The sequence below is a fragment of the Chelonia mydas genome, chromosome 1 (assembly GCF_015237465.2).
Source record: "Chelonia mydas isolate rCheMyd1 chromosome 1, rCheMyd1.pri.v2, whole genome shotgun sequence".
In the NCBI taxonomy this organism is placed as follows: Eukaryota; Metazoa; Chordata; order Testudines; family Cheloniidae; genus Chelonia; species Chelonia mydas.
Window position 1 is genome coordinate 333544608 of NC_057849.1, and position 18026 is coordinate 333562633.

The 18026-nt window shown below is 45.0% G+C and overlaps 1 protein-coding gene across 2 annotated transcripts in view; it reads right to left on the reverse strand.

Moving 5' to 3' along the window:
* Positions 1-1038: 1038 nt before the first annotated feature.
* CDC123 (cell division cycle 123) overlaps positions 1039-18026 on the reverse strand; it is a 77454-nt gene continuing 60466 nt past the window's right edge. The window contains exons 11-13 of one of the 2 annotated variants that reach the window (XM_037889307.2): positions 14589-14717; positions 4972-5109; positions 1039-1251 (exon numbers count right to left, since the gene is read on the reverse strand). In XM_037889307.2, coding sequence (XP_037745235.1) covers positions 1225-1251; positions 4972-5109; positions 14589-14717 — 294 coding nt within the window. In that variant the 3' untranslated portion in view covers positions 1039-1224. The remainder of the gene's footprint in view (positions 1252-4971; positions 5110-14588; positions 14718-18026) is intronic. The other variant, XM_037889308.2, reaches the window with a different exon arrangement.

Consider the following 18026-nt stretch of genomic DNA (forward strand, 5'->3'; position numbering starts at 1 on the left):
TGGCCAGTTTGAGACAAATTAGGATCAGATTTTCAGAGCCAAGGAGCAACTGCAGCTCGTTTGCACTTCAACTGCAGATGAGTATGCTGTGCTCTCCTGAAAATAAGGCCCCACCTATCAAGCTGGACACCCAAAAATGGAGTTACCCAAATTATTTGACACTTTTCCTAGGTTTGTTACCAACTTGCCAGAGAACCCAGGTTTCCCAGCTCCGTAGTCACTGCATGAAGCTGTCTCCTATCACTAGAGGGGGCTGAAGCACCAAATGAATCCAAAATCCATCATAAATTACAGGGCCAATCCTTTTCCCATCAAAGCCAGAGATTTTGGCCACTGGATGCAATAAGAGCAGAACTGAGTTTAAACACAGGCTTACTTCACTGTATGAAGCCACAGCTGATTGCTTGAAATTTATACTAAACGAATAAAACTCAGTTTCAAATATTAAATTGGTTTCTGAAGTGCCCCATTTCTGCAAATTTCCCAACTACATCTGCACTCTGAAAAACACTACTTCATTTCACAGTGCTTTCAGGATTTAGAAAAAAATGAATGACATCCACATTTGTTGGTAAATTGTTTAGCGAATATTAATGGATTAAATCTATTTTTTCTTTAACGTGAAATACACTATTGGTGGTCTTTACTGAGAAAAAATTAATTTTTTTCAACCTTCTCTTCTATAAAAATAACAAAAAAGTGTTCTCAAAACTTAAATTAAATTTACAAAGTTAAAGGATTTTTTTTTGTTTCCCTACAACCAGGCTGCTTTAAAATAGTCTGTGTCTAAGCATTGACATTTTGACTGCACAAGAGTTAAATCTGTAGGATGTACTGACATGTGAGTGAAAGTCTTACAATTTCAGTAAAGCTCAATGACTTGGGTGCGCACAATCTTCAAGACTGGGGATTTGATTACTTAGATGCACGCAGAGCTTGACTTGTTTGCATTGTGGCATTTGTACAAGCGTCTAACTTGGAATCTAAGGATGTTGTATCATACAACACAGGCCGATGTACCATGTCACCATACCAAAATGGTTTCCTAAAATTTGTATTTATTAAACTAATACACACATTAGATCAGCATCTCTTCAGTTGTTTCAGATGAATATAAAAAACAAGTAATTCTTTAAATTGATGGCTGTTGAATAGCTACTCTATTATGTGGCCTTAATTAGCCAAATTTCTTGTTTTAAATTTCATCTTACACTTCGTGGTTCCTCAGTCATCATCTTGCTGATTTCTTTTCTGTCAAGGAAACAGGAAAATTAATATCAGTGTTAGATAAACTTATCTTAAATAAGGCACCAATCTAACATTATATACATTTTCCAGAGATTGACATTGGGATGCAGCAGATTCTGTTCCCTACTGGAAACCAACACAGGTTTTTATTTACAATAGGGAACAGAATCTGTCACATCCCAATGTCAACCAATAAAAATGCTCCCCAAAACAAGAACTCTGGAAATCCAAGAATTACAGCCAGGGTAATACCAACATTCACCATCAAAGAAAAATCTGACCACACAGGTGCCTCTTGCATTGCATCCTGAAACTGGAAAGTCTCTAGGTGTGACAAGCTGCTGGTTGTACCACACTGCAAAGCAGATGACCTACCACTAAGAGTCTAGGTTTTCAAAAGGCTCATCACTATGGTATCTAGGCACTTCAGTGCAAAACTTTCATATGAGGAATACACAGATCTCAGCAATAGGTGACCACAAAAACTATACGGATTAGATAGTGTTCCCATCAGCCACTGCCTGAACGAGATACTGAATGTTAGCTTGCTGAAGATAGTACATTAATCGGATTAATGGGCTTGGCTTGTTGCTTAGGCTTTGGGGAAGGCTGCACTTGCAAATTTTTCATAATGCAACCCCTCCCCATTCAGTAATACATATTCTAAAAGTTTTCTTCTGGCCCTGGGACAACACAATCTATTTTCCTCTTAACTCTTTTTAGGGCACCTAGTGATGTGACTGCAGTGGGTTCTGCAGTCCCTCCATCTAGCTTCTCAGCTAGCAGCTGAAAATGCCTGCATCATAGGCTAGGGCAGCAAGCTTCAGATAAGCCTCAATATCACGAATTCTAAATGCAAATTCTGATCCTTCTAGCTCAGTGGTTCCCATACTTTAACAAGCTGTGAACCCCTTTCACTAAAATGTCAAGTCTCGCAAACCCCCTCCTAAAAATGAATATCTCCAGAGATTTTCTCCTTTACCTGAGTATAAATATAAAAGCAGTGATCTTGGAAATATAAAATTTGTTTTATGACATGCTTATTACACACTATTTATTATTAATTATTTATCATTACAGTATTTTTATTACATTATGAAAATGGCAACACTCTTCTAAGATCTCACTTTCGTAGCTCATATCACTTTGAATAAGCCTGTTATAAGACAAGGCTCCTATATTTCATCAAGGAATATCAGATGTGAAACAGCAGGAAGGTATTTAAGAAGCCAGCTCAAAGAGTTCCTCCTACACAAGCATTCAGGTCTTGAGCACTCCAGGCAAACAATGCACATTACAACAAAGCTTAAACTTGTTCTTCATAGTAATTTTAAAAACAACACTAGCTGCCTACTTAATTTTAAAAACAGCAAAAAATATCCACCTCCCTTTCCATTTCTTATGAGGAGTCTTGAAGTTTAAATCTGCTCAGTATGATAGATATGCTTCCTTTGATCTGTTTAGCTCTTGGAAGTCAAGTGCTGCCCGGGGTCCCTAGGGACAGCTCTGTCCGCCATTAGGGAATTTTTTCCTCAGAATCCCCTGTAACATTTTGCGAACCCCTGTTTGGGAACCACTGTTCTAGCTCATAGCTGAACTTCACAATACATATTACTAGCAGACTTTTTAAGGCAAAAGAGTCATTGTTAGGTCATTACCACAGCACCTAACACTGCCACCCTCCTTTGAATGTTTCTGAGAACTGAATTTATTCCATTTTACACTCCTATACAATCAGGACCTGCAAAGATGCATAGCTGGAGAGGTGACTTGAAGTACTAATAATTAGTTTTGGCTTGAGCATAAGATCGTGCTCTTCAAAACCTCACTATAAAGTACCATTCAACTCATGGCTCCTTGAGTATATTTCTCTATAGAGAGGATTCACCAAAACAGCTAAATTTTTAGCGAAGTTTTTGTTAATTGAGACTTCGGTCTACACCAACCCGAGGGCCTATTTAGCCCTAACACTGTGCCTGAGGGCCAATGAGTAATTAATCTTTATTAGAAGGTCAGACCAGAGATTCATTCAATCCCTGATATTTTGGGCTGCCCACCTGAGGACCAGAGTACAATTTGACCACTGAGCAGAGCTAGTCAGGAATTTTCCATCAAAAATGTATTTTAAGGATAAATGTTGACGGCTAATATTGAGGATACTTGGAGTCTTATAGTTGGCTGATGCCAAACAAATCCTTGGGCTTTGCCTGCCCTCAAAATATCGAAGATAGAGAGTTAGATCCTTCACTATTGGTAAGGAAGAGATTTGTGCTGGTACAAAAGGAGTGTAATTAGAAGTAATGGGATGAAATTGAAAAGGGGGAAGTTACAACAGATGTAAAAAGATTTCTGATAGCAAGTACTATTAGACCAGGGGTCTCAAACACGTGGCCCACATGCGGCCCGTGGGGTTCTTCCCTGCAGCCCGCCAAGCTCCCCGCGGCCCCGCCCTCCATCCCCTCCCCAGCGTGCCACGTTCCCAGCCTACCTCCAGGCCAGGGGTGGGCAAACTACGGCCCCGCCCCCTCAGGGCTTTGGATCTGGCCTGCGGATTTGCCAACCCCATGGTGCTGAGGGCCCCGCGCTGCTCCGGGAAGCGGCAGGCACCGCTTCCCTGCGGCCCTGGGGGGCGGGGGAGCAGAGAACTCCATGAGCTGTTCTTGCCTGTGGTTACCTCCCCTGAAGCTCCCATTGGCCGGGAACAGGGAAGCACTCCCTCCTGCACCCCAACCACCTGCCCTGAGCCCCCTGCTGCACCCTGTGGTCAGCGGCAGGGGTGGGAGTGATGTGGCCCTCGGGCCAACGTATGAGTTCCCATGTGGCCCTCCTGGTGATTCAAGTTTGAGACCCCTGTATTAGACTGTGGAGTAGTCTTCCAATGGAAGTGGGGAACATTGCAATCTAGATTGGAAAAAGCACCAATCTGTTTTTATTATATATAATCGTCCAGAGAATAGAGACAATCTTTGCCCTGAAGGAGGACTTACAGTCTAAGACAAGTAACATGTAAAAAGTGCATCTCTCACAGCACATTACACTGTTCTGTAGCTTGCAGCTTTTGAGTGGAATTTGATTTATTTGTGTTGCCCTACAAAGTTGTGAGTGGTTGGGGGCTTGACCACCTGAGAGACTGCTGTTATACAGAATACTACTCTTGGTTAAAATCTTTCAAACTGCCTAAAGAGGTTGAAAGGAGGCAAAAAGATCATTTCAGCCTATGAACAAGTCATGTATATTTGTTGAAAAAAGAACTGAGAAATTAAGTTTGTTTGAAGAAAAAACTGCTTAAAGTGTTTAAAACTTCTTGTGACATTACAAAATTATTTTGGTATTAAAAAACTAATTTTTTTTTTTAAACTTTCAGCCATTCAAACAGCACATTCCCACTTAGCCTATATTTATCTTTAAACAAAAAAGGGAGCGTGTGTTCTAGTCACATTTTCATATTCTATATTATGCAGTAGCTTTGCCTAAGATAAGGTAATAATAAAGTGACAGTTTGTTCTTGGTTATTACAAGTAAAAACAATAAATCAGTCCAACAATACACACACACACACACACCCCGCGCGCGCTCTCTCTCTCTCTCTCAAAAAAAAAAATCTTTATTTTACAAGCCGAATATTGTAATCCTTTTATATCAGAATACCATAATTCCATGTGCTTTAGTGCTCCTGGTTTATAGACTCTGTGGTCAGAAATCCCTCCATTGTGGTTTGCTTACCAGTTTGAGAAAATCAACTAGTTTGTGAACATCTTCTCCAGTAGAAAGGTCTACAAAGTCCTTGGGCAGTCGGTAGCTCAGGTAAGGGCTAGGCTGGACGGTCACTTTGCTGTTTGTACAGCGGAATGCTGGATAGTCCTTAGAGAAAGACAGGTTAAAAAAAAACCCTTCAAGTGTCTAAATGCAATTAAACACATTAATTTTTTTCAACTACTGATAACACAGTTTCAATTGCTCTGGTATTGAGTTTATTCAGTATACTAAAAATGGACTTATCACAGAGTGACACTGGCCCTTTAAAATGAAGCTGCCTCCTGATTCATCTTAAAAGAGGGTCACCTGAGCCCTAGAGGGGAGAGAGACCTGGTGAGTCAGAGCCGCCTGGGAGCCTGACAACAGCGTGAGTCAGTCAGCGAAATGGGAGGATGAGAACTGCCTGGGCCAGTGGTGGAAAAGGGCAGGTGAGAGCTGCCTGGGAGCTGGCGACTGGAAGAGGTCTCTGGGGAAAAGCCCAGAGAGCAGAAAGCTCTCTGCAGGTCCTCCATGAAAAGAGGGAAGAATTATCACAGAAGCCAGCGGAAGGCTAGCCTGCCGACATTCCTGAGCCTGAGAATGCTGGAGAGGGTAGAACACAGAGCAGTAGAGGGAGACACCTGCTGGCTCTCTGAGCCAGAGAGCTGAAGCCAGAGGACCAGGGAGGGCTAAAGTCTGGGAGTGAGAAACACTGAGGCTAGACTTGGTGTGTTGTCTCTACTGTTTGGACTATGCTAGAGAAATGGACTATGTTTAGGGACTTTTGTAAAGGACTATTTTGCACTATGTTTTTATAATAAACGGGCCCCCTGGAGGGCTACACTAGGGCAAGAAAGCTTCCAGTGGAGCTATTGGGGACTCTGATAGGGAAACTGAGGCAGGTGCAACTATTGTGTCATGGCCTGCTACAGGAGGGCATTCCAGGTGGGGATCACCCCATGACAGGAGCATTCACAGATACTAGGTTCCTTCCCCCTCCCCCTGTATGTGTGTGTATATATATATATATATATAAAATAAATGAATGAATAAATAAATAAATAAAATCTTCTGACCACTTATGGGCAGAAATTAAAATGCTGTTAAATATTCAGATCTCCCCACACCTCAAACCTCCAATAGGAGGTTCACTACATTAATACTATTGATACAGTATTGATTAAGTAAATAAGAAGTAACAGTGCCATAATGATTGGACTCCCCCTCTGATAGTGAACTTTAGATAAGGCTGTTGAGCCCTCAGCTAAAAAGCCTGTCTGAACACAAGTACATAATTTCTAGCATCAAGAGCATTAAATTCCCCTTTAGTAAGGGCTTCTGATTTAAATCCATATTTACAAGTAAAATTCTGCCAACGTTAAGGTCAAGACTTATGCAGCAAATATTTGTTGAAACCCAAAGATTTTTTTAAAGCTTCCATTGCTAGCCATAAGTTCTGGGTAGCCCCATCTCCCTTTTAGTTTAACAGTGATAGCAATGGTTCTCAACCATGGGTCCAGGGCCCCCTGGGGGGCCACAAGCAGGTTTCAGGGGGTCTGCCAAGCAGGGCCGGCATTAGACTTGTTGGGGCCCAGCGCAAAAAGCTGAAGCCCCACCGCATGGGGTTGAAGTCCAGAAGGCCGAGCCCCTCCACTGGGGCTGAAGCTGAAGCCTGAGCAACTTAGCTTCATGGGGCTCCCGGTGGCGTGGGGCTCCGGGCAGTTGCCCTGCTTGCTACCCCCTAACGCTGGTCCTTGCTTTTATATGCAGAGAAACAGTTGCTGGGGCACAAGGAGGCCATGGAGTTTTTAATAGGACGTTGCGGGGGCCTCAGAAAGAAAAAGGTTGAGAACCCCTGCTTTATAGCATGGTCAATCTTCAAAGTGCTCTAAGAGCGGCATGAGAGGTAGGTAAGTTTCCTCATTTTACACATGGAGCAGAGAGATCTAGCAATTTACCCAGAATCAGTAGACCTAGTTGTTGAGCTAGAATTTTAACAAGATAAGCCATTCTACTTCTCATTTCAGTTTACACTAGGAAGCTGCACAAAGCATTTGGTGTGCACACATGCAAGATAAGTGAAACCCTTCAAAATAGACTAACAGTCAAACCACATCTCCTTGGACAAAATGCACTCTGAATTATTTAGATAATAAAAAAAGAAGTCCTATCCTTTAACAGAACCGCTCTCAAATCTTTTCATATCACGCAGGCCACATCTTAATGTCTTGTGGAGCACCTTCCACCACATTAACCATCACACAGTCCATCTCTCCCCACTTCATTTGCAGTTTCATAACATCTTGGTAGCAACTAGAGCAATTGCTTCCATATAAGGGTAAGCTAAGGAAAGCATAATGTGTTCTGACTTTTTCTAATGTTTAGCAGCTAGAAAGAGGAGTTTACTTATCTGTAACTGGAGGTTCAAGATGTGTGGTCCCTATCTGTGTTTCACTGAAGATTACGCATGCACACCATGCACCCGGAGGTGGTGATTTTGAAAGTAGGGTCCGTTTGTCCACACATGCGCCCTGGCTCACCTGGTGCTTCCATCCAAGGCGATAACGGGCGTGGTGCACCAACCGCATCTCCAGTTCCTTCTCTACTGTGAATCTGGCAGATCTGTAACAGAGGGGAAGGAGGGTGGGAAGCGGAATACAGATAGGGACTACTTATCTCGAAAAACCTCCAGTTACAGGTACGTAACCTCATCTTCGAGTAATGGTCCCTATTGTATTCCACTGAGGGTGATTAACAAGCAATACCTAATTTGGAGGAGGGTGAGAGGATGAGGATGGAATAGTAGTGCAGTAGTGCTGCCAAGTCCTGCCTAGTGTGCAGTGAAGGTGTGTATGGAAATCCAGGTGGCTGCTTTACATATCTCAATGAGTGGCACGAGGGGGAGGTAGACTTTATAGTTTGTAGTAGAATTTAATACACCCTGAAATCCACTTGGAGATTTAACGGGTGGAGATGTCCTGCCCCTTGAGTGTCTCTGCTATCACAACAAACAGTCTAGGGGACTTCCTGAATGGTTTTGTTCTCTGAGGTAGAACACCAAAGCTCAGCAAACCTTGAGGGAGTGGAGTCAACACTTCTCTGCAGATGCATATGGTTTGGGGAAGAAAATAGATTGATGAATGGCTTGATTGATGTGAAATTGAGAAACCTCTTTTGGCAAGAGCTCAGGGTGTAGTCATAGGAAGACCTTATCTCTGTGGAAAACTGAAAGGTGGGTCTGCCATCATGGCTCCAGTTCACCAACTCTTCTCGCCGAGGTGATAGTAACAAGGAAGGCGACTTTCATGGAAAGGAGGGCCAGAGCACGATGCTAAGAGTTCAAAGGGGGGCTTCATTAGCACAGAGAGAACAAGATTCAGGTTCCATTGAGGTGCTATATATTGGACAGGTGGGAAGGTTCTGATGACCCCTTTCCAGAACCTGGTGGTTAGTGGGTGTGTGAAGATAGAGGAACCCTCCACTGGAGGGTGGAATGCACTAACTGCTGCCAGATATACTTTCAGAGACTTGACGGTGAGACCTGATGACTTCAATGGCAGAACGTAGTCCAGTATGAGGGGGATCCCCGCTGATTCTGATGAAACCCTTTTTCATTGAGCCCATGATGAAAAATGTTCCCACTTGGCCTGGTAACGTCGTCTGGTGGAGTTTTTCCTGATGCTAGAAAGGATTTTCTGTACCACCAAAGAGCATGTTTGCTTTAAGGCAGATGCCCATCCAAATACCATGGTCAGAGGTGTAACGCATGTGGATTGGGATGTCTGATCTCGCCTTTGCATTGGGACAACAGATCTGGATGGCTGGGGATGGGAATTGGTGGGTGGAATGACATGCAGAGAAGATTGGGGAACCTGAATTGTCTGAACCAATAGGAGGCAATCAGAATTACTGTTGCTCTGTCTTGTTGAATGTGTGCAGTACTCGAGGGAGGAGTGGTAGTGGAAGAAATGCGTAGTTGAATCAGTCTGACCAAGTGAGTAAGGGGGCATTGTCCTGAGAGCAGTGGCTGAGGGCTCCCCTGGAGCAGTACATTCTGCATTTGCTGTTCCCCAGAGAGACAAATAGGTCTGTGGCTGGGCTCCTTCACTGAGCAAAGATGTAGTGTATTACCGAATTGTGAAGTTCCCACTTGTGGTCAATCGCAAAATGTCTGATGAATGAGTCCACGAGTACATTCTGTGTCCAGTGAAGAAAGGCTGCACATAGGAGAATCTGGTGGTTGATGTACCAAGTTCAGAGATTGACTGCCTCTGCGCATAGCATGGACAATCTCGTTCCTCCATGTTTGTTGATGTAAAACACAGTAGCGGTAGTACTGACACGATGAGAACATGATGGGAGTGGATGAAAACACGTTCTTCTGACAGCTCGGCGCTCCGGGATGTTTAAGTGCATCGTGGATTCTCTGGGAGTCCCCTCAACCCACCCAGGATGCATCAGTGATAATCTTCTTGTCGGGGGACGAGGGAAGAAAGGGAACTCCCATGCACATATGATGTGCATTCAACTGCCATTGAAGGGATGACAGTACCATGGTGGGGACTGGAGCCATGACTGAAGGCATTGACGATGGAGTTGTGCAAAGGGGGACACATATGTACATGAAGCCATGTGACTGAGGAGGGACAGACAAATCCTGGCAGACATATGTGGGTAGCTCATGATGTGAGCTAGGTCATCGCTTAACACCTGGAGCCTGTCTGCTAGTAAATAGGCTCATGCCATGACCGAACTGATGGTAGCCACTATGAAGTCCAAAGACTATGTGGGGTCTCAGATCAATTTCTTGATGCTGACTCTGAGTGACAAGAGAAAGTTGAGCAACATGGAGGTTGATGCCTTGACTGCGCGGCTAGAAGCCAGTTGCCAAGACATGGAAACACAAGGACACCATGTTACGACGTAAAAGACCTTGGTGAAGACCCTGGGAGCAGTGGCTATCCCGAAAGGGAACACCCTGTACTAGAAATGATGGGTGTCCACTGTGAATCGCAACAAACATCTGTGGACTGGATGGATATTAATGTGAAATAAGTGTCCTTCATATTGAGAAGCTGCAAACCATATGCTTTTCTCTAAGGACAGAATAACTGCTGCCAGTGTGACCATACGGAACTTGAGTCTGTGGATGAAGCGATTGAGATGATGAAGATCAAGGATCAGTCTCCATCTGCTTTTCCTCTTGGGTATCAGGGAAGAAAGTGGAGTAGAACCCTATTCCCTGATATTCCATGGGAACACATTGTATTGCTCCCCACTGTAATAAGGAGTTCATCTCTTGGGCGAGAATGCTGTTGTGAGAGTGGTCCCTGAAAGGGGACAGGGAGGGTCTCTTGGAAGAGGTAGAGTGATAAACTTGATCATAGATATGGTGGATGATGTTCAATACCCATTTGTCCACTGTTATCACACTCCAAGCATGGGAAAAGAGTGCTAAACCACCCCCAAAGGGGGTTGGAGGGTCAGGAAGTGGTAGGCATAGTGGCTGGTGGCTTTCAGGGTTGCATCAGAAATACTCTTGGCTGGAGATTGAAGCTGTGACATTAAAGCCTGTGAAGGGGGCCTTGGGAGGTGAGGTCTCTGTCTCTTTTGGCTTTTTCTTTAGAGGCTCATAAGGTCTCAGAGTAGAATTGAAGAGACCTATAATGTTGGGTGGATGGTTGGTGGTGGAATTTGCACTTTGGGGCAGGAGTGTAAATGCCTAGTGAGCAAAGGGTGACCCTGGAGTCCTTGAGGGTATGCAGCCATTCATCTGTCTTTTGGTAAAAAAGATGGGATTCATCGAAAGGGAGGTCTTCAGTAGTGTTCTGTACCTCCATGGGAATACCAGAAGAAAGGAGCCAGGACTCTACGCATAACTATGGCCATTGCCATAACCCGGGAAGAGGTATCTGCTGCATCCACTGCTGACTGGAGGGCTGTTCTGGATACCAGCTTTCCCTCCTCAACAAATACCTGAAAACAGGCTCGATTGTGTTGTGGTAGGCTATCAGTAAATTCCTTGAATTTACTGTAATTCAGGGAGCCATACTTGGCTAGTAATACCCGATAGTTCATGATCCTGGATTGTAGGCTACATAAGGAAAATACTTTGTGTCCCAAAAGGTCCAAACACTTGCCCTACTTATCAGCTGGTGTAAATTGAGAGTGCTGTTTGGCTCACTCAGTTGCAGCCTGGACAACTAGTAAGTTTGGTGGAGGGTGAGAAAAAAGGAACTCAGGCCCCTCCTCGTCAGTAACATAGTAACATTTTTTGGCCCCTTTGGGGGTAGCTGTGCATGTGGCAGGGATGTGCCACACCGTCCTAGCAAGCTCCAGAACAATGTTCCCTCTAATTTTTGACAGGCCGTGCGCGCAAAAAATTTCTTCTGTGCAAATTGTTGTGCATGTGAGGTTTTGCCGTGTGCGTGGGGTTTAGGATCCGTGTGCGCGCGTACACGCATAGCTTAGAGGGAACAGTGTTCCAGAATAGCATCATTAATTGGTAGTGCAATCCTGACCGGTCCTGAGGTGGGGAGGATATCCAGAAACTTATGCTGGGGGTCTTGGATTTCTTCCAGGGGAATCTGGAATTCCCCCATGATTCTAGGCAATTTCAGGAACTGTTGCAGAAAGTCATTCAGAGGGGATGGGGATGCTGCAGTCACCACTTCCGTCTAGAGATAATGAGGAAAATCTTGCTGTTCCGGTGGCACTGCTGGGACTGGACTAAGAGGTTCTTCCTGTACCACAGATCCAAGCATCTGCTGGAAGGAGGAGGCAAGCCGAAGAAAATTCCCTTGCAGACCAGGCTGATTGAGAAGGGGGGCAATAGGACCAGGATCCTCACTATGGCCAACAGGCCAGATCTAAAGGGGGTTGTGGTGGTCCCCATGGCATGGGTTGCCCAGGGCTCTGAGGTGGTTGAGGTGGTAGATGTTGCCAGGGACATGGCTGTCTCCATAAAGGTGTGTAGGGGCTGATAAGACATAGTCGGCTCTTCTCCCGGTTCTGATTTGTTAGAGGAGGAGAAGGTGGATTCAGGTTCCAATGGTGGTACCAGTGAAAGGGTGTAGATCATTGGAGAGGATGGTGAGGGCTCCCATATCTGGGGTATATCCTGTGGTGGAGAAATGATCTCTCTGGAGGTGGAGGGGACTGACGGACAAGGTGACTCCACATCTGGTAAGGCAAATGCATCCTGGAGCGCAGCTATGGCTCCAGATCTCCCAAGTGTAAGAGGCATACTCTCCTTCATGGGTATCTGCATCGGCACCGTGGACTTTCCCAGAATGGGGGGATCCCATGTCTTGTGGGGTGCCGGTGATGATGGTACTGATGGTCTGGTGCTCGGAACCGCCGGATCCCATTGTTTGTGGGATTCTTGTGCCTATGGGACTTAGTGCATGTTCCGTCACCAAGGCTCAAACTCATGGAAGGAGAATCCACTTTCTTCGATTTTGAGAAAGACAGTCCTAGGCTTATGGGTATGCTTCCTTGCCTCCTGACTAGGCCCCACCATGGAGACCATGGGGGTGGTTCCACCAGCACCGGATTTGGGCATGGCAGTGGAAGCTGTGTTCCTTGGTGATTTAGGCCGATGTATGGGAGGGTTCCCCAGCATGCATGGGCAGCGGGTCACATAGGCTGAGGAAGGCTGTGCCTACCCAAAGAACCCAACATGGCCCTGCCCACGCTCCTCTCTGAAGCCCTGCTTGCTGCCTTTCCCCCTTGGCTCCAGCTCAGGCAGGCTGCTCCTCTTCAGGGAAGCAGTGTGCTGGGTCTAAGGAGGCTGGGACTTGGGGGTGGCTGGGGCCATCCAGCGCTGGGAGGGAGGGGAAAGGGCTGGGACCGCGCGCCGCCCGCTCACCCTGTGCTCGGGGAGGGGCCGTGCGCCACCCCCCCACCCTGTGCTCGAGGGCTGGGGAAGGGTTGCACGCCAGCCGCCCTGCACTCTGGGGCAGGAGGGCCAGGACTGGTGGCTGCGGGGCCAGGGGACGCTCTGGTAGGGGAAAGGCTGGGTCCTTGGGCAGGGAGGTGGGTCTGGACGGGGCGCTAGCTTCCTCCAGCCGGCGGTTCACCCACCGCCCATGCCAGCCTGGGTCTGAGTGAGGTCTCATGGCGAGCTCCATGGGGGTGTTTCTGGAAGTGGAGAGCCTAGCTTTCTCGGCTGTGGCTGGAGAAAGAGAGGCCAATTATGTACCTGGATGCGGTCAGCTTCCCCCAAGCAGTACAGGCAGCATTGGTGTTAGTCACTGACCAAGAAGAAGCGTGGGCGGGAGGTGCAGCATTTGAAGCCGGAAGTCCTGGGCAAAGTTCGGTACCCGCATGCGGGTACAGGGGTGGGGGGGGGCGTTGTCAAAGAAAACAAAACCCCCCAACTCTATCTAAACTAAGCACTAAAATTATGATAAAACTACAATAAACTGGCAAAACTAGTCTAAAAACTGGCAAACTATGTACACTATCTTATTTAAAAGTGCATCAGAGATGAGGACACTTAACAGTTCTGACCCAGACCATGTGGTGATGAGAAGGAACTGGAGAGGCGGGTTGGTTCGCCCTGCTCTTTATCGTCTTGGACAGAAGCACAAGGTCAGCCAGGGTGCATGGTCGGACCAACAGACACTACTTTCAAAATCTCCCACTCTGGGCGCGTGGCGCGCACGCGTAGCCCTCGGAATACAATCCAATAAGGATCATCACTCGAAAAAGACAAAAGGCCAGCACCATGTGACAACTCACTTCTCCACAGATCACCAGCCAAATGCTTCACAAAGCACCAGTAATCTATGGTTTCAGAACAGCCATTTTAAATGCTCCCCCCAAGAGTTGCACTGGTGTTGGATGAACTGAGTCTTAAGTTTTAGTCACACGGGAAGAACGCCAAAGGACCAATAAATGAAGTGTTTTCTTCCTACTAACAGAATTTTGGTTTTACAGAGGAATTGCAACATGGAGCAGGGAGGTGAGAGCCTCTCTGTACAGTTCCAGTGAGACTGCGCTTGGAATATTAGGCTTAGGGGTCAGCTCCTGCATACAAGAAAGACCGAGAAGTTGGTGGGAGGCTTAGAGAAAAAAAGAAACATGATTATGGAGCTGGGGTGATTAAATTAAACACACTGGGAAAGAAGCAGAGGTTGGTTAAGTGATGAAGAAAAAAGACAAATATTTGAAGGGTAAAATACCAAGGAGTAAAAAGAAATTGTTTAAGGTGCCATATGTGCAAATAACAAGGGGTAATGGGGAAAAGGGAACAAAGGTAAATATTAGGACAATTTCTTATAAATCTGGTCAAGGCTGCAGAACAGAAGCCCCATTTTTGCATTTAAAACTGGACAAAAAAAGCATTTGTTGAGCTTGAACACTGTCCAGAAAAGAGGAGACGTAGTAAACTCCTTGAGAGTAGGATCTATGTATGGGCCGGATATAAAGCCCATGGAAGTCAATGGAAGTGCGCCCACTGACTTTAATAGGCTTTGGATCACATCCTAAATACACTGAAGAAAAAAAAAAATAAATAAATCAGAGGCTAGACCACCTTTTGAGTTAACTAAATCCATCTCTCCGACACTGCAGTCTTATTCTTTACCATATTTCCTTACCTGTTCCATAGCCTCCCCTTCACTATGGTCACCTTTCAAGTTCTTCCCAGATGTCAGTTCTTCCCATGTAAACAGCAGAGAGTCTGTTACTTCACCAAAGGGGTTAAAATCGATTAACCATACCTTACTCTGCAGTACAACAATGAAGAAAATAAAATATCAACAAACAAGAGTGTATGTGAAATAAGAGGAAAAATTATCGTCTACTTAAGTGTGGAAACAAAAACATAGTGCATGGGCTGTTACAAGACAGTTTTCATAAGAGGTCAAACAGGTCATGTAAATTGATGCAAGTTCTATGCAGTTTCCTATGGAAGGATCTTTCAGATTAGGCTTTACAGGGATTCTCTCTGCTCTGTGTAGACCTTAGAGATCCCCTGACACTTTGGGTGACAACAGGCATTTGCCCTAAATGTCTTTTACTAAAAGTTCCATTCCTCACACCAATCTTGTGACATTGCTATATACAGTGGCAGTCTGCAAGATGACTGCTTTCCACCCCAGAGATGGTTGCATTTCAGGAATACTGTATAGTTTTTAAAATGCTTTGGGATCCTTCATTTAGAATCAGATTCTAAGGCCACGAGGGACCACTGTGGCCATCTAGTCTGACCTCCTGCATAACACAGGCCATACAACTTCCATAAAATAATTCCTGTTTGAACTAGAGCAGATCTTCTGGAAAAGCATCCGATCTGGATTTAAAAATTGCCACTGATGGAGAATCCACCACAACCCTTGGTAAATTGTCCCAATGATTAATTACCCTCACTTATTTCCAAAATTTGGTGCTGCATTGGGTGGGAATCAAACCCTGGTCAAGCACTTGGAAGGCATCTTTGGTACCACTATCCCACTTGGTAGATAATTTAACTAAAGACTAACTTGCATTTATGTATATGTAGCCATTAGCATAGTATCTGAGTGTTTCAGTCTTAGTGTATTCATCCTCACAGCGCCTCTCTGACGTAGAGACATACCATTATCCCCATTGTATAGATAAGGAGTGAAAGAAAGCACAAAAAACTAAGATGACTTGCCCAAGATCACACACAGTCTCTGGAGGGAACTGAACCTGGATCTCTCAGGTCTCAAGCTAGCACCATAAGCATTGGACCATCCTTCCTTTTCAGTAAAATCTTACCTATTCTGATATTTAAGACAAATTAGATTGTAACGAAGCATTACTCCTTACCAGTTGGTAGCAAGAATTCTCTCAATTTAGGCATCATATACAAGCCTAGATTTACCAAATAGAAGAAATGCTATTTGCACCATATTTGAGTGGCCGAGGAGTTTTCCTTGTTATTCATCAGAGCCATAAATCAGTGCAATTTGATAACAAAAGACTAGATAGCTACTTAGGTCATGATATATTTAATTTTCTATTCCTTCCCTCCACTCCATCAGGGTCCTCTTTCTCTAGGACTATCAGAAGGAGATCAACATAGGTATGGTGCTGTAGATATGCTGCTGTAATCCTATAGTGTAGGCACAGACTACCGCAATGGAAGGGGTTTCCATCATCACTATAGCAACTCCACCTCCCTGAGCGACAGTAGCTAGGTTGACAGAAACATTCTTCTATTCACCTAGCTGCTGGGGGGGGAGGGAGGGAAGAGAACTAAATTGAGAGCCAGATCAGCATAGCTATGGCACTCAGAAGTGTGGATTTTTCACTCCCCTGAGCGCAGTAGCTATGTTGACCTAAGTATAGGCCAGGCCTCAATCTCCTTGATACACTTGACAACTTCCATCCATTTCCTCTAAAATCCCTTTGAAGCTGTGAACACCAGCCTGGTTGCTGAGCAACATGAAATCTCCTCCTATCCCACTCCCTCCCAACTACAAGTTTAACATGCCCCCTATAGAGCCCTCGTAGGCCCTGCTGGCTTGCAAAATGGAAGACATATGGAACCCAGTTTCACATGGCTTTTCATGAGTCTCCTTTGCTGTAATATCATGACACTGATTATCATACTGCAAGTAACTGAAGCGTCAATAAGCTAGTGCACAAGCTCACTATAGCAAATGATAGTACTGAAACCATAACACATTCAGAGAACTAGAGTTTGTTAATATGGAAAATACAAGCTGTAGAGAGAGTGACACACTCTGTACCTTGGGGGAACATCCTGCACCCCAATGTTCATCCTTATAATATGATTGTGTGGTATCCAATGCAAAGTTTGTCATGTTGGGTGTCTTTGGAAGGCTCATGATGCAAGACGGAGGTTCCTAGGGTTGTGTCTGGGACCAGAGATATTGGCTACTGTCATTCGGTTGCACAACCCAAGCAGCGGCTGGCCAAAAGTGCTCACTCACGTAGCTGGGAGCAGCTTGCATGTTAGAGGCTGTGTGTGAACAGCCCAGGAGTGGGGGTTCTCACAGTAGAGCAGGGTAAGGCTGGCTCCCAGAGTTGAGGATTGGAGTGCAGATCACTGGTCCAGATAACACCAGGGGAACCACAGTGAGATACTTCAGCTGTTATTTATTGCAGAAGGGTAAAGAAACAGAGTTGGCTTTGCACTGTTGAGCTGCAACCATGGTGTAGCAGCATTACCACCACCAGAGCAGCACTCCAGGAAGCAGACTATTTGCATCAGCCTGGCTTATTATTTTCAATCCCTCTGCTTCTCTTCGCAAATAGTCAGATATTCTAATTACAATGATGCTTGGCTTGTGCTATCATCAGGGCATCTTGTCAACCCAATGACATCAGGAAAAGGAATTTATCATTTGGATTCCTACCACATCGGAAAACAAGCTAATGAACCAATTTGTGTGTCAGAGACAGGCAATGGCTGGCAAAGTTTGCTCTGCAGTTCAGAGAATCTTTCCTCCATCTCTGAAATTTTTCAGCTTGTTAAAAGAGTGGGGATTTTTTTTTTTTTTGTTAAATGTATTCAACTTAACTGTTCATAGGGATTTTACATTCAGTTCATTAGGGAGTTTCACACTGCAGAGGCTTTAATATCAAAAGATAAATTATGGGACTGGTGAAAAGCAAGAACTGGGGTCTGTGGGCACCACAGCAGCACTTTCCTCTTCCTGCAGAGACGGGAAAGAGCCAATGTGCCTTCCACAACCTCTAATTGTTCCCAAAGCTTCTCCTCTAGTTGCTCTTATATCCCCACTGAATTTTGGTAATTGCAAATTGGTAGGAGGAGACATAAAAAATGAACAGATCTAAAACACTCCCCTTCAGCCCCTCTGAAGATTTATTAAAAGTAAAGCATCTATCCTCTGGATCAGCCACTGAACAGTCTTCAGACTAAGTGGAAAAACAAGACTGAAGCATATCTAGGAAACCCAGAGTAAAAGCCAAAGGCCCTAAAACACAATCCAAGACCACTTTCACGTTGCAGCTATAGAGCAAGAATAAAGCTATTTAATTGCAGGCTTCCAGTATTAGCAATCTCTTTTCACTTAACAAGG